The 17391-nt window shown below is 43.5% G+C and overlaps 1 protein-coding gene across 1 annotated transcript; it reads left to right on the forward strand.

Moving 5' to 3' along the window:
* Positions 1-69: 69 nt before the first annotated feature.
* On the forward strand, positions 70-16110 carry greb1 (growth regulating estrogen receptor binding 1). The gene is made up of 33 exons (XM_070902043.1): positions 70-223; positions 383-490; positions 737-913; positions 1220-1402; positions 2621-2734; positions 3010-3144; positions 4767-4928; positions 5061-5183; positions 5998-6183; positions 6405-6541; positions 6853-7129; positions 7248-7376; positions 7481-7693; positions 7996-8193; positions 8329-8512; positions 8663-8846; positions 8988-9124; positions 9249-9600; positions 9740-9855; positions 10013-10218; positions 10316-10862; positions 11284-11440; positions 11538-11640; positions 11816-11971; positions 12121-12257; positions 12365-12526; positions 13293-13497; positions 13624-13786; positions 13928-14046; positions 14502-14734; positions 14908-15108; positions 15265-15403; positions 15947-16110. The coding sequence occupies exons 1-33, from the start codon at positions 70-72 to the stop codon at positions 16108-16110; spliced, it is 5961 nt and encodes a 1986-aa protein (XP_070758144.1).
* Positions 16111-17391: the final 1281 nt, after the last annotated feature.

The following is a 17391-nucleotide window of genomic DNA, read 5'->3' on the forward strand; positions in this document are numbered from 1 at the left end:
TCTTGCAAAAAACTTGGAAATATATTTTGATTGTCCAACACAAGGTTACTGTGTTTTTGCAGGACACCAATGGGGAACTCCTATGCGGGCCAGCTGCGGACCACGCGCTTTGAGGAGGTCCTCCATAACTCCATTGAGGCCTCACTGAGGTCGAACACCGTAGTGCCTCGACCTGTCTTCTCACAGCTATACCTTGAGACAGAGCAGCCATTGGCACATGACGGTGGGTTGCATGGATGCATAGGAGAAGGTGTGATAACTAGTTTAGCAAAAGACTTAATTTCCTCCTATTTGAATCCTGACATCTGTATTGCATCTGTATCTGCTTGTCACACTTGTTCACCATTGGAATTGTATGTTTTTTTGTGTATGTCGCCAACAGGACGTACAGAGAATGATGATGAGGACGATGAAGATGGCTCAGAGTCTAACAGCCCCCCAACACCCTATCAGATGAAGCCCCCACCTGAGGGATGCTGCACAACAGATGGTTTGTACACATACACACATATATTTATGCTCAGAAAATTGTCTAAAAAACATACACCCCCAGGGCAACATTTACTAAGATTTTGCGCTGCAACTGGTGGTTCATTCTGTTGGATATGTAGTCACACAATTTGCAGGGGTCAGTTCTGTGGTTTTGTGAGTGTGGCTCTTCTTATTTATGCTAAAAAAAAAGCGTAATCTAAAAGTCAAAGAAAAGGTACCACTACTAATCTTTTCCTCCCCACAGGCTTCTGTCAGGCAGGCAGGGACCTGCGTCTGACCTCGCTGGCATCAGACCCCTTGGATGTGCCCCCTGGGTTCATGTTGGTTGGGGTGAAGTCCCCCTCCCTTGCTGAGACCCTGCTGGTATGCGCCGTGGACCGCCGCTTTCTGCCAGACGAACGAGGTCACAACGCACTGCTGGGTGAGGCAGGAGGCTGTTGAAAAATGTCAACTTTCAGGAATAAAAAAAGGACTAGTTCACCATTTTGGGCAATACCTTCATTTGCTCTCTTTCCAAGAGTGAGATGAGAAAATTGATGTGGACGGAGATGGGACGTTGTAAGCCTAGCTTAGCATCAAAACTGGAGACAAAGTGAAACAGCACCCCGACTCTAACTCCTAACAAAACTCCAATGTTGAACTATTCCTTATAAGTTGATCATCGAGATTGTTACATGAAACACAGCCTGTTGTAATCATGCATTTTCTGTATGTGTGCTCTTTCCAGGCTTCTCAGGGAACTGTATGGGCTGTGGAGAGAAAGGCTTTCGCTATTTCACAGAGTTCTCCAATCACATTAACCTAAAGCTCAGCACCCAGCCTAAGAAACAGAAGCACTTGAAGTACCATCTGTACCGAAACAACCAGGGCGTGCTGGTCAAAGGAGCTCCCATCTGCTGGAGGGGACACGGTAAGAGATGGATACATGCGTTGTATTTGGAAACCGAAGTGATTGTCTAATTTATATAATTTTTGATAAATGATGAATTACATTCTAATGTGATAAAGAAAAAGAAAAATGTGGCCTAGTATTTTAAAGCTTGTCTTTAGTTTAATGAAGGTAACCACTGTGGATCTGGTTTGTGTGCTATTTGCTTTGTGCTAGGCGAGACTGCAAATGAAAAACATTGCCACTTTCAGATGACTGTATGGATGAGTTAATTAACTGAAAGGAAAGACCTTCATACTTGCATGCATGCTGGGAAGAGTCACGTCTTTATCACACTCATAATTTGGAATATAAGTGTTGTTCTGCACAATTAATATAGTTGTTTTAGTTGAGAGTTAAAATAGTTTACTTTCACCAGTCCACAAGCACAAGTCATGCATTAGGATAGATCCCTTAAATGTAGGTCCTGTATTGTTGTACAGAAGTCTAAAACTCTGACTTGTATTGATTGGGAAGCTATGAGTGTAAGGGTCTGACCAGATGGACAGGTAGTTAAGCCTTAAGGACAGGTGAAAGGTGAGATGACAGAGTGTACAGAGAGGCCACAGCCTGGAGGTAACCCATCAAATTGAAATGGTGTGAAAGGACACCACCTGGTGAAGGGGCCTTTGAGAAAGGACACTGTAGACATTGTGTTCTCTCAATGTTTCTAACCTTATCCTGTTGTTTCTGCTTAATTCTTTACTCTTGTTGTTTGGGAGGGAAATAGTGAAGCTTAAGACTTCAGTGTAAAAGAAGTCAGAGAACAAATTGATGTTAATGTTTTTGATACCAAAGCAAAGCAGTGTCAGACCTGAGTCTGGGAAGGGTCACTGTCAGTGGCATAGGTTGGATAACCTTTCCTGGACCCTTGCTTTGGTTGAAATAGGAGAAAAGGGAGAAACATATGTACAATGTGTTCATTGCAGATTGAAACAGAAACAGAGCGTATCTGTCAGAAGCAGCGTTACAGGAGTTATCTGGATAACTTTGCTTAACTTTGGGTCCCAGGTTTTACTCAGTTAACTAGTTTTTTTATACGTACTTCTTGGAACGGCCTCTGTTTTTTCTCCAGAGTTCTCACATATGAATGCCCACATACATCTTTACACACACGCACAACAAATACGTTATTGCAATAATCTGCACTAAGTTTCTGTCTATCAAATCACTTAGTTTGTGTGTCTTTGTGGGTTTCAGATGGCAGGATGAGACAGATTGGGTCCAGTCTCTCAGAAGGCCATGTGACATCCGATGAACAGCCATCAAACATGGCACTGACTCACCCGTCACACACCCCTGGTAGCTACACAGGTAACACACCACAAACACACAGAAATGTAGACACACTTGAATATCAAATCTGAGAATGCCATGTTGGCATTTTCAGAAAGAAGTCTTTTTACTGTGTCAGACTCCAGACTCTAGTTTAAACATTAATGGCAGTGGAAACTGTTGTTGACAGACTGTCTGTCTGTATCTCACTTAAACAAGCGGTAACGGAGAGAGAAGGCATTAAGTAGTCATTACAGAAACAGAAAGTAAGTTATTAATGTTGTTAATTCATTTTTGTCTATCTATCTGTACAGCAGGATCACATGTGGACCCAATTGGTCTGCCACAAATAGCTGACCCCCACTTGCTGACAAATGGCAACCATGCTGTTCCCTCCACCGCCCAGCCGCCTTTAAATCAGTCAGGGCCTGGGAGACCCTCAGCTTCAGGTACAGATTATGCACACTGGTGACTTTAGCTCTGTAATCCAGTTAATATCCAGAAGGATGTGTATGTATGACATGTCATTTGAATGATTGACATATTTTTGACATGTCTTTCAAGTTGTGCTTAATTCCAATTACAACATCAATGTGAGAGTGAAAACCTTGAAGATGAAGGTGTTCACATAACAGTTGAACTCATCATTGGAAGGATTTTTTGACCATTTATTTATTTATCATCATTTCCTGTGTGAATAATTGTTATTTTACTTGATGTTTGTGTGGGGTTTTAGGGTAGATATTTAAAAAAACTTTCCAGCCCTTACCTGTCTTTCACTATCTTACAAAATTATACCCATTTTCCCATAAAAATGGCACAGACAATATTACACCAGTGAGATATATTAAATATGCTTCCTCAGGCACCCCAGTAGATCTACCATTTGGTAGAGGTCCTTTGCTGCATGTCATCCCCCTCTTTCTCTCCCCTGCCTTACCTGTCTCTCTCTACTGTCCTATCAAATAAATAAATGCCAAAATAAAATAAGCATTCGGTTCCAGCTTCCGGTGACACTAAATTTGACATTATTGCTACTTATGCACAAGGACATAAGATCTACTTCTTGAACCTAAACAAATGTGAATGAGATTATTTTGAATATAACAAAATCATTTCCTCAATATTAACTTATCTTAATATTAAAAATGCCAAAACTAACATGGTCAGTGAAGAAATCTGATAAGTCACTAACTGACTGCCTGCAAACTGGGGTTTAAAGTTTTCAGACTGTTGCTGCTCATCTAATGTGCAGATTATCTGGCTTCTTGTGTGCATGTAAATGTGGTCAGTTTGTGTCTGTTGTCATTAAGCCCCTCTCATGGGTTTCTTCACACCTCTGAAAGGGAAAGCTCCTACCACCAGCAGCCCAGCGGCCTCAGTGTGTGTGTGTGTGTGTGTTATAACACCCCTGCTATACAGGAGCCAGCCAGCTGCATTGTGTGTTGGGGGTTGTCCTTTGTCTTTCTGTCTCTCTCCCTCCCTCTCCTTCTGTCTGTCACCTCTATTAACCAGGGTTGTAAAATTCCCTCTCTGTCTCGTCTTTTTTCCTGCTTTCTCGCTGAATGAAAAGCTTCCTTCCTGTAGATGTTGTTTTTCTCATGGCCCTTTTAACAAGTGGACCTTTTATGTGTCTCCCTGTTACTGCATTTCAACAGAACGTTGAGAGGAAGAGGAAGAGACAGGTTAATGTATGACTAAAATACAACTGTTTCCCATTACTGTGTCAATAGTCAAAAGTCCATCCTAAAACATAATTTAGCGTATGTCTGTTGATTTGTGGGTTATTACAATTAGAAAAGTTGCTCTTCGTTCCCAAAGAAAACTGAATTGTAGAAAAATGTGACGATGAAAAAAGTGAAAAATAATCAACAAAGAAATCTACTTAACAAATTAAATTGCAGTGACAAATGTTAAAGCAGGAGCAGCAACTAAATTTAGATTGTAATTTTAAAAACTGGGAGAAAAGAGATCTTGATAGCAAGTTCAGTTTCTACATTGTAAACATTAAAAGCATAAACTACAAACATCTAAGCTAATACGCTATATGATCTTGTTTTTTATCCTGCAGGGCCACATTCAAATGCTGGACCTCCAAAAAAGAGGCACAAGGGCTGGTCGCCTGAGTCATCTGCCAACAGTCTGCCAGAGAGCACAGTGAAGACACCGCCATCTTCATCAGCCTTATCAACATTATCCGTGTCCTCTGTCATCACAAATGGAGCCAGATCAGGTAAGAAGAGGAGAAGAGACATAGGTAGACAGAAAAGATAAAGGGAGAAACATGATGTGGTTGGAGACATTTATTTAATGCTGTTGCTTCATGAAGCATTTCTGTGTAAATGTATTTCTGTGCTTTCTCCAGAGACTGCAGCCCCGCTGAGTTCATCGCAGGGGTCCTTAACCCCACTCTCTCCCCCCGGGCTGTCTGTAACAATCCCTGATCAGCTGCTACACACCTGCAGACTGCAACCTGTCATCTTTAAAGGTCAGATGGTATTATGATAGAATGCACTTTCTCTGTTTTTCTTCAGCAGTCACACACACATACACATGCTGCCACACCTACAGTGCATGCTGTTGTCGACTACAGCTGTGACAGAGTTATCTAATCAGTCAAAGTCATTATTGACTAGCTGGTGTTTGTTGATCATTTTCCACCCAGCTGTCAGTTCTGGACTTGAAAAGGTGAGGTTTTCAGTAACCACCCAACAGATGGCCAGTTTAGCTCACCGCTCCTCACAGGTTAGAGGTCAGCCAACACCCAAGGCTGTTATTCTGCCTTTTTGCCCTCCCCTCATCCCCTCCACTCCACCCTTTTCACCCCTTTGTATCACCTGTCAGCTCATCCACCTTCCCTCTCCATCTTCTATGCCCTCAACCACTTCTTATATCTCATGCTTTATTTGATTTTATTTCTGTTTTCACTTCTCATTCCTCACCTATCTGCCCTTTACCTCACCAACCACCCATCTTGTCATTTCCTGTCTTTTCCTCCACTTTAGCTGCTCTTTGTGCCTCCCATCGCGTAGTCCTATCCCTAGATAGAACTGCATTTTCCCGTCACTTGATCCTGTACAGCAACTGGTCTCTATTTGGGTTTGCTGCAGTGTAAGACTTTGGTATAGTAACTGAAACAAACACACACACACACCTGTGAACAGCAAAATACAATCTAACATGTATCTTAAGTCTTTTTATAATAAAAACAGAAGATGACAGCCCCAGACAACTGTGTTTTTGTTTGTGAGAGCTAATTTTGAGCCTCACTGTGTTCATCTGTTTTACTGTCATTGACACAGGTCATGGCCCTCTCCCTCAGCTGACAGGCAATGTCAGTGAAGTGCTTGTCAGTTCTCTGCTCCAGAGTTGTTACCTGAGCTCCCAGACACTCCCCAGAGTCTACCAGCACTATGGACCATCACCCATTCAGCCATTGTCAACTGAGATGCAGATTCTACTCACAGTCTACTACCTTGTTCAGCTAGGTGAGTGTAAAACCTTCTTCCAGAATAAAAACTGTGATCATACACAGTTCAGTAGGCAAGTGATATTTCATGATGTCATTGCTGTGCCTCATAATGGCCACAAAAAGGTAGAGAGGGTAACAGTTAATCTGTTAATGAACCATATTTCCTAAAACTCCTGTAAGGAATTCTTCTTCACCACATTTACCATTTTCTTTGTCTCTCACCTATATTTTTCCAAGGCCCCGACCAGGTGCCCCTGATAGAGGACTTGGAGCAGATATTCATGAGGTCATGGAGGGAGTCCCACCTCAGCGAGATCAGACAGTACCAGCAGCCTCAAACACCAGCCACCCAAGGGAGGCACTATGGCATAGAGGTGAGATGAGGCACCTGAGAAGTCTCCTATTATCAAATGTTATGTTTGAAAATAACTAAAGAAAATTAAGCATTCAAATAAGCAAACACAATTACGCACACATTATGCTCCAGACATTTAGGAGACGTTAAGATCTGGAAATTCCCAACTCCTTTTAACGCCCCAGATTATTCTGGTTATTCTGTCTCCCGTCACATCAGGCTTAGTATGTCCTCTTCATGCAGCATATTACAGAGAGACATACTGATGACAAGACAGAATAAGACTGAATAAATAAACAAATTGCCCATCATTTTCTACTCTGTCTCCAGACCCCATCCACCCTACCTGGGCTCCCTCAGCATCTCTCCTTACCACCCCAGAGCCAACAACCCCTGACCCCCAGCCAGCTTCCTTGGCTCGCCCAACTGGCTGCATCGTCCTGTGGAGAGGGTGTGGTGGTGTTAGGGGAGCAGATCGGATCTTTGGCTCAAGGCATCCAGCAAACATTCAGCAGGTTAATGGAAGGACGGCTTGAAAACACCAACTACGTGGTCATTATCGTCACTGCACTGGGACAGGAAACGCAGTCCTGTGTGGTGGTCACAGGTGGGAGTTGTGTTTTTATATGCGTGTGTATGTGTGAATAATGTAAAGTTGTCATGAGAATTGAACAAAAACAATGAAGCAGATTTTAATTCAGTGTATTTTCGTGTGTGTGTTGCAGGTAAACATCAGTGTCGTGCTTTAGCAGAGACTATGTTCTCTCCCAGCGAGGGTCTGAAAGAAATCAACCACCAGCTCTCCACTGGTGTTGCCCAGGAACTCATCCACTACTGCAATTCCCTCGGACAAGGTGTGTCTGCCTTTTTTTTACATGCACATTTGTGTGTGAAGTACAGGCAGACTAATGTGTGTTTTAGTCATAAATCAGTAACATGAGGCGTGTCTGTTTCTCAGATGGTGATTTGGATTCCCTGCTGGATAGTGCCACTGTGGACAGCGACGAGCCATCTCCCTTATCCAGTAGTCAGGAATCAGCTGAAGAGAGGAGTCTCAAAACCACACAAAATCCCAAAGACACACACAGTCCAAAGGATTCACACACACAGTGTTCAAAAGACTCGCCCAGCCCTAAAGAGAGAGCTTCAAGTCCCAAAGACACTTGTTCAGGTGAGACACAGACAGTGTGAAAATACCCAATGAAATAGTGCTTGGATGAGATCATTAGCTGTTCTCTTCCGGCAGATGTCATGCATTGGGTACATCAGGTTTTCCCAAAGCTGTAATCCATACTATTTCATAGTTTTGAGCTTCACATAATACCTAATATCATACAAGTTAGAACCCCCCATTTGCTTAAGTCTTACTTATGTTGTATTATTATGTTCCTTCCTCCTTTTGCCAGCAAATGTGCACACTTGAGACCAGGACAATCATTATATTTAACATTATATTTGTTTGTATATGTGTAGAATACTCTGTAGAGTGGCGTGAGGTTCGTCCCATCCAGCTTGCAGTGGCCAGAAAGCTGCTGTCCCATGTTTGCGCCATAGCAGACTCCAGCACGCAGAACCTGGACCTCGGCTCCTTCGACAGGGTCAGCTTCCTCATCCTGGTCCCACCCTCTGAGGTCACATTTCAGCAGACTGTTCTCCACCTCTGGAGCTCAGGTTAGTTACATGATCTACATTACTTTATTCATCCATTATTCAAAGGAGAGAAAAGAAGAATAATTTTAATTTGTGTGGAGGCCTATAACATGATGTGTTGACCTGTATCACCCTCTTTCTCTTTGTGTTTCTCAGGTGTCCTTCAGGAGCTTGGGGGTTTAGACCAGGAGTGTTTGTCTCAACGGGATGCTGAGCGTTATGTGGTCAAGATGGATCAGAGCGCTCAGGCACGAATTGACAGCCTCATCCAAGAAGCGCACAGCAACTCCTACACACTCTACATCCTGGTCCATGACCACGCCCACTGGGACATTAACAGGTGTGTGTGAGAGAGAAAATAGAGATCAGTGATGCAGAATGATTACTGTGTTCACTTCCATCAATACAATAACCTGGTACAAGAAGAGAATCAACAAAGCAATAAAGTGTGTTTTCTCTTTCTCTGTCTTTGTCTCTGTCTCTCATTTAGTGCATCCTGCAGTAGCTCAGATGGTAGTTTGGGTCTGGTGGACCAGCTGTTAAACTCCCGTCAGGTCAGAGATGCTCCCAACATCCTAATTCTCCACGTCACCTCCTTCCCCTTCGCTCTGCAGACACAGTACACTCGCATCAGCCCCTACAACGAGATCCACTGGCCTTCTGCATTCAGTAATGTAAGACAGACATCTGTGTGTGATACACACTCAATATTTAACACACACATCTGGAGTTTAACAGACATGATTGATTGGGAGTTTACACTTGAATCACTTGAATGTCTGCGTACCCGTAACATTGTCTGTTTGCGTGTGTAGGATGTGGACCTGTATCACGAGAGGACGCGGTACTTTGGTGTGTCAGAGCTTTTAGAGTCGACTCGTTCAGGGAGCAGCCTGCCTCTGATGCGTTATGATTCCTCCTTTGAAAGCATGGCATCTGCCCTGGAAGAAAGGTAGCACAAACACACACTTGTTTAATCTACACAAACACCCTACACTTCACAAAAAAGTTTTAATTACTTGGAGGCCTACACAAAAAAACAGAGCAAGAGGCCCTTACAGTCTCTCTCATCCCAGGTTCCCTAAGCTGCACAGTGCTGTGATCCGGACTACAGTTTTGATCCAACATTACTGCGTAGCTCTGATGGCGGCCTCCAGCAGAATCAGCGGCTCCCACAATCTCCACAAACACACCTCAGTGGAGACCCTGGAGATCGTACAATCACTGCTCACTGCTGCCCAACAATGTCCCGCCCACCATGGTCACATGGTCCTGCTGCGGATCCCCTCTTTGGCTCTGGCAGCTTGGGCCCACCGCCGGCTGTCTAGAGTCAGGAGGCAGCTGGGTCTGGAGGAGAGTTTTGAAATCATACTGGGGAATCCTAACCAAGCTCTTAATATTGGACAGAGCTTCACTGATCAGATCAAGGTGGGGTAGTAGTTCATAGCATCATGAAATACAGGATAAATCATTTTATGGGCAGATGAGCTCACAAGTAGAGAAATAAAAAGACACAGACTGACTGTGGAAATTGTATGTTTTCTGTACTTGTGTATGTGTCCTGCAGACATGGCTGAAGATCCAGGATGCTGACTGGGTTCCTCAGACCTACCTGGAGCTGGAGGCCCTTCCCTGCATCCTGATCCTGTCTGGAGCTGAGCCGCTGGGGGAATCACTGCCCAGGTACACACACTGAGTTCTCATCATAACTCCCATGTTCCCAACCCTCCATGTACCTAGCGTTCACTACTTGATAAAAAAGTGTAAAGCCATAGTTTCTTGCAGGAAAGCACAGAAGATATAATACATGTAATAAACAGTGAACTTATTCTGCCCACAGGTCACTGAAGTACTGTGATTTTAGAGTGATAAGCTGCTCCTACCTTCAGCGTACCACACTCGAACAAGAGCTAGGATTGGCTGCTTATCTAGTGAGGGCGGAGTCACGACTGCCACACAACCCTGGACCAGGAAGTGACCTGCTGGAGAGTGATGCAGAGAAACTCAGCAGTACTGACAATGAGGAGGAGGAGGGACAGGAGAACGGTGAGATGAGATGCACATTAAAATGTGATATCTCAACTGATTTGGTGGTTCATTTATTGGTTTCTTCTTACTCTCTTTCTTCTCCTTCCATTTCCAGGGGACTCCCCTCTGTCGTCCAGCCAGCATCTACAGTCATGCCAGGACAGTGGAGGTTTAGATCCCTTCCCTGCCCAAAGCACCACCTCTCCAAAAGTCCAGAAAGGGACCATGGACACAAAACAATCCCCCTCACAATCACAGACTCAACTTCAGCACCAGCCCCCGTCTCAATCTTTTCCGTATCCACAACCCCAAATTCAGAGTCAAAATCAGCCGTTGTCTCAAACAAATTTCCAACCTTACACTCAAACCCCTCCCCACCACCAGTCCCTCTCCCAGATGCAAATACCCCACCCACAACCTCAACCGCTTCCCCCTGCCCAGTCTCGTCGCCAGCACTCCAAATCCACCTCCTCTGGCTCCTTGTCCCCGCGAGCCTCCTCTCCTCATCTGAGCTGCTCCTGGGCTCGGTGTGTGAGTCGCCCGCCCTCTGTGCTCCTCCCTCGCGCCCTCTACGATATTATCACAGCCAGTGACAGCAGCGGGCTTCCACGATGTACTTCGTTCCTGCCACACATGTCTGTCGCATGGGCAAGCAGCTTCAGGTAAAACATATTTTGACATATTTTCACACCACTGCAAGCAGACAAACTATCCACCACAGGATGCTAACACTGTTTAGAACTTCCAAGGACTGCTAGTGCTATGCAAAGTTAGCATTATTTGAACACGTACAGTAAAATATACTATCGATAGATTTGACTCCCACCTTTTTAATTATTTGGGTCATTTTCTCACAGAACATCCAGGGTATACCATAACTGAAACCTTAAAAATGTGGTGGTCTGATGGTCTCCCTGCTATGCCTTTAAAGCTATCTAGCAGTAGTAGTTTTGAAGACATGACACCAATGTAAACAAAACACAGTTTTGTGCATCCAGTACCTGGAAAAGTGTCCTGGAATGATCGGACACTAAAAGTCTCACTAGGAGAAATGTAATTATGAGCTGTGTGTTTCATGTGCAGGCCCTTGCTGAGTAAGATGATGACATGTACAGAACAGTCACTGTACTATCGCCAGTGGACAGTCCCCCGTTCATACCACATGGACAGCAGCAATCGCACTGAAGGACGAAGCGACAACTTTCACCCTCGCAGGCTGCTGCTCAGTGGACCCCCACAGGTACTTACTGTCTTAATTTCTTTTGTTTATTCAAACTCAAGCTCGTGCTATGCTGTACATTTACATTAATTTCCCCTTTTGTTCTTTCCGCGGGCAGGTGGGTAAGACAGGAGCGTACCTGCACTTCCTGGGTATTCTTTCTCGGATGCTGATCAGGCTGATGGAGGTGGATATCTACGATGAAGAAGACATCAACTACAGTCAGTATATTTGTAGCAGTGGCCACCATTTCTCACTTACATTATGTAAAGTAACGAGACTAGGTTTTCTAAACACGTTACTTTTTGTCAGGATATGTAGATTCTAATCTTCAATATTCACACTGTTGTGAACTCATGTGTAATGCATACACTTGTGAATGTGTTGTGTATTTAGGTGCCCAGGCGGAGGGGGTGCAGTACCACCCACCCAATGCTCCCTGGCCCAACCCAGACATTATGAAGACAATGCCCTTTGACTACACCATCCATGACCCCAAATATGATGACATCAGCTCTGTCTACAGCCCTGGATATAAGCCCAGTGCTGAAGGTAGGCACAGATGACACACACATACACATACAAGTCAATATATTGACACACAACTACATCAATATTCACAGAACATTCATCTTCTCTAAAAGTTACCTGTGTATTGTGCTATCGTCCTAATCTGTCTTTGCCCCTGTTGTCTGTCCAAGGAAACCCCATGCGCCAGGAGGATGTGTACCTACGTAGGCGGACATCTAGGATCAAGCTGTCTAAATATGCAGCCTACAACACCTACCACCACTGTGAACAGTGTCACCAGTATTTGGGCTTCAACCCCAGATACCAGGTCAGCAGAACAACAAACACACAATCTGAGAAATGACACTCACACACTGCTTTTGAAGTGCAAATGCTACAGGTGATGTTGTATGTCCTCTCTAATCTTGTATTCAGATGTATGAGTCCACACTACATGCCTTCACATTCACCCATCTACTGCTTGGAGAAGATATCCAGCTCTACTTCATCATCCCAAAGTCTAAAGAGCACTACTTCAGCTTCAGCAAACCAGGAGGCCAGCTGGAGAGCATGCGGCTGCCTCTCACCTCTGATTGGGTAAATCCTGAACTATTGAATCTCAAAATACTAGCATTTCCTTTTGCCAGATGCTGATGTACGGAGTGACAAATGATAAAGCAGGGGTGCCCTGTAGCTCACTTTTAGCTCACAAAGAATGAGAATGACCCCCTTTCTCTCTATCTCCCACCTTTCCTCTCTATCTCTGTCAATTAGGCAAAATGCCCAAAAAAATAATCTTAAAAAAAAGCAGAATAAGGACCGGGTTATGCTAGAAAATAACTAGTTCTTAAGTAGCTGTTGCAACCTAAAGCCGGTTGTTATACAGAGGGGCGAGGCATGATAATCGTTTAAATGTGGAGATAACAGTCTGTATTTCAATCCCTCCTAGGCCAGACACAAATCCCTCAACACATTACCATTTCATTTAAGTGGTGATTTGCATGTTTGACCACAGTGCAACACCCTTAAGCTCCACTAGGTGGTGCTACAGGCTAGACTATGGCTCATATTGTCCTTGTGGATTACTGTAGCCCAGTGGTTCCTATTTATTTTCATTAAAAAAATATGTGCAGGTTTCTGTTGAGAAGATATTCTGTCAATTTTGTGAAGCACTAAAAAAACCTCTGACCAGCGCACCAGGCGCAAAACATCTGATTACATCATATCATCCCTCCTCTGGTATTCCCTTCCCTTCTGCCTTTTCAAGATTGTGTTGAAATGTCTAAATGTATATAGGTGTTGTAATTTGCATTATTTCCTCATTAGTTACACTTTACACTGATTTGTTTTCCCACTTCCCCAGGGCCCAGACTGCATCAAGAGCCCAATCTTCACCCCAACCACCGGTCGTCATGAGCACGGCCTGTTTAACCTGTACCATGCTATGGATGGAGCCTCACATCTACATATCCTGGTGGTCAAAGAGTATGAGATGGCTGTGTATAAGAAGTACTGGCCCAACCACATCATGCTGGTACTGCCCACGGTCTTCAATGGAGCTGGAATAGGTATGTTACTGCTACTACTGTTAGATATGTAGGGAGTCCCCAGTTTCATAGATTTTTTAATACAGGCATGTTTAGCAGTTACACTGACACACTCAGTATGATTATATGATTCCCATTTTCTTGCAGGTGCTGCTCACTTCCTGATTAAAGAGCTCTCATATCACAACTTGGAGTTGGAGCGCAGTCGGCGTTTGGAGGGAGGGGGCCCAGCAAGTGACGTCTGGCCCTTCATCATCCTGGCTGATGACTCCTGCGTTATGTGGAACGCAGTGGACCTCGACGCACGCAAGTACATACAGACTCATTATTTATACAAATAAGTGTGTAGGACAAAATAGCTGTTACTTGTATTAGAAGTAAGACTATGTTTATTCATTTTATTAGAGTTGGGTTTAACGTAGTTGCTGTTTGTTTTTTCTGCTGTCCTTAGTGGTCCGGTGGAGCATGCTGTGTCACTGAAGCAGGTCTTACAGCACATGGAGGCCTGTCCAGACCTGGCCCACTACGGACTATGCGGGATCAGGAAGTGGAGCAGCCGCGGACTCACAGGTCAGGGATCATGATCTCAGAACCACTTTGACAGCATTTCAGTCTTTGTAAACATTATTGTTAACATTATAAGCTTCACTAAGGTACCTATTGCAAGGCTGTTGTTGACTGCTTCAAAATGATAAACCGCTACAATGCATGTTTAGGAAGTTGCCTTGAAATAGTCAGGTAGATGCCTCAGATCTCAGCTACAGATACAGATTGTTATGTCTTCATCTCTTCAGTGTTTGCTTGTTTATCTCAAAGATTTTACAGATATGTTTTTTTAATGCATGTTTAATATATGACTGGCTCCAAGCTATAGATCAGATCTTTAAACAAGCCCCCATTAGCCAGTTATGAATAACAATGAGAAACATGTCAATTCCTTTTGTAATAAAGTGGAATGCAAAACAAACTTTTCCGGTTTATGACTGAAATAAATCTGAAGTTGCAATTTATTTTGTTTCCTCCAGGTGATAAACAGAGGGAACCCTTCTCCAGAGGTCACCTTCATGACTTCCTCCTCCTCAACGTCGACCGGAGTCAGAACATCCAGTATGACCAGAACCGCTTCACCTGTCACGATGTTGACTTCACCCTGAGGCTACACAGCGCCGGACTGCTCGTCTGCCGGTTTAACAGCTTCAGCGTCATGAAGAAGCAGATCGCCATCGGAGGATACAGGACATTTATTATCAAGACCAAGGTAGATGCTGAAGACACATGAAAACACAACCACATATGACTCACAGAGCAGAATTAAGATCCAGCAAGCATAATTATGAATCTGTGTATGCATGTAACAGTTAATGAAAGAGGTTTTAGTTAAAAAAGCTTATGGCAACAAAGGTTATTAAAAAAATTGTGAACTTTCTCCAGATGACAGATGTTCCCACCTCAGTGGGGCCCTCGCAGTACATCTGTGCCCCAGACAGCAAGCACCTTTTCTTGGCTACACCAGCTCAGCTCCTCCTGGAAAAATACCTCCAACACACCAGCCAGAAGCTATTTCCACTCAGCACCAAGAACTACACACACCCTGTCCTGTCTGTGGACTGTTATCTCAACCTGGGACCTGAGGTAGACAGCACACACCCACACACACACTCACACAAGCAGGCAGAGGGACTGAAACCTTGATATGGACTATAAGCCTCTGAACAGAAGTATAGGTTCATATACCCATAAACTCCAACATACAGTATATAAAAGTCACTCTGTTCTTGCCTCCTGCAGGTGACGGTGTGTTTCATGAGTTCCAGACCTCACTCTGTAAACATCAGCACCACAGGGCTGCTGTTCAGTGGCCTTCTCCTCTGTTTTGCTGACTCCTTTGTGACTCCTGGGTTCCTCAAGAAGTTCACCTTCCTCAAAGGTACAAAGGCCGACCAAATACAGACAATGAAAAAATATACCCATATGTGTGTTATAGGCGGTGCATATGCAATAATGAATTTTTGAGCATACTGTTTAACTGCAACGTTGCAGGTTCAATTTCGGCGGGCGACCTTTGTTGCATGTCATACCCCTCTCCCTAGTCATATTTCCTGTCTGTATCGCCTGTTCTCACATTAGCATTATTATTAATTGATAAAACCATCACCAAGACCAAGAGGTCGGACACCTCAGCAGAGCAGTTATATTGCATTTGACAGTGAAACCAACTGGACAAGACATTTGTTTAGTTTCTTTACAGCACAAAGAAAAATTGCATTACAGCACAAAACAAGAATAAGACACTCTTCTGAGACACATTCAAAAAGAGCAAATGTTTTTCACTTTTATAGATAGTGGAAATAATAAATCACCAACAGAGAACCACGATCTCATTCGTTTATGGTGATGATGACATCCAAAAGTTATTATGATTCCCATGTCATAGTTAAAGTCTCTCTCCCTCCTGTCTGCCTTCCTGTAGGTGCGACTCTGTGTGTCATCAGTGCAGATCGTAGCTCCTTGAGGCAGACGGTGGGCAGGCTGGAGCTCGAGGAGGAGTGGAGGTTCAGGCTCAGCGATGAATTCCAGACTGCCAACGCCAAAGAGGACAGACCTCTCTTCTTCCTGACAGGAAAACATATATGACTGAAACACATGTTTACAGTGGGCTACAAAGAGTCACAGTCGAGATGGAAATCAAAGAGAAATTGCCAAAGAGACGAAACGTACTGGAGTGTTTTTTATAGCATGACAGTACGCACTAACGTAGGTTCTGATGGACAATGCAGTCAGTAGACTATGCATATTACCCAGACCTGTGAGACCCACTGGGAACGTTGTGGGTGGAACATAATACATGAACACATGCACCAGTCCATAACTCACTTTCTCTGTAACCACTAGAAACGTTTTTGTCCTAAAATAAAATATACCCATTGTAGAGTAGTGTGGTGATGAAAAGGTTAAAGGACACATACAGTACATTTGAAGGAGAAAGATGTCTCAGTAATTGCAGGTTCTGCATTTGTATTTCTTCATATGTGTTTGCAGGTCTAGCTGTGTTGAAGTTTTTATTACAATATCACAGTGTTCTGCACACTTCTTTGCAGGTGCACACAATATAAGAAGCTTTAAAAAAGGGTAGACACAATCATTTGTGTGCAATGGTAGCCGATTTTTGGCAACAAACAGTTTTATCAGGAGGTTTTAGTAGAGGTGTGTTTTGCTTGTCTGTTTTTACATATGAAATATTTTGAATATATTTTGTCAGATTTGCAGTATGTAAAAAAAAAGTACTTATTAACTGTGTACAAGAAAAGGTATTCTGTTTGGCTGTAGAACATTTGTTACGCTTTATGCTCCATAGACTGTATGATGATTTGATGATTTTAACTGTTGAAGACACGCAACAACACTTTGTGTTGGCAGCATTTCATAATGTACACTTTTGTATGCCTTTAATTGTATAAATGTACAGACATTTTACATTTCTTTCGTGTGTGTGTTTTTATGTCCATAGACACAGAACTGAACAGACTTACACTGATCACACCAAACTTCACAATAGATAAAGATAAAGAATAGTTAAAATACTTTGCAGTCTGAAGACCAGGGTGGGTTTAATAAATGCGTCTGTTTGCACACTTACTGTTATTGTCTGTCTCTCAAAATTAATTTGGCCCATATTGCCAAACCTGCTTGAGTCTACTCTATAAAAAGGCAGCCAAGCTGAAACAGACTTTAAGTGCACAACAAGGTTATTGTTCTTCATCAGGCGGAGCTGTGTCCTGCATTGCCAGTGTTCAGGAGATATTTGAGACTGCAAACAGAGCCCCCAAAGTCTTCATTTGCTGTTAGCTTAAGTATCACAAGGGGAGAGAGACAAACTTTACCCTCCGATGACATTCCTCGCTGCTGCCCTCAGAT

Source organism: Enoplosus armatus, chromosome 1 (assembly GCF_043641665.1).
Source record: "Enoplosus armatus isolate fEnoArm2 chromosome 1, fEnoArm2.hap1, whole genome shotgun sequence".
In the NCBI taxonomy this organism is placed as follows: domain Eukaryota; kingdom Metazoa; phylum Chordata; class Actinopteri; order Centrarchiformes; family Enoplosidae; genus Enoplosus; species Enoplosus armatus.

Excerpts from the sequence above, each read along its gene's own strand:
- greb1 (XM_070902043.1), top strand. The coding sequence starts at position 70 with ATGGGGAACTCCTATGCGGGCCAGCTGCGGACCACGCGCTTTGAGGAG. Across the intron at positions 4,929-5,060 it reads CACAAATGGAGCCAGATCAG|AGACTGCAGCCCCGCTGAGT; the intron begins GTAAGAAGAGGA and ends TGCTTTCTCCAG. Across the intron at positions 8,847-8,987 it reads GGCCTTCTGCATTCAGTAAT|GATGTGGACCTGTATCACGA; the intron begins GTAAGACAGACA and ends TTGCGTGTGTAG.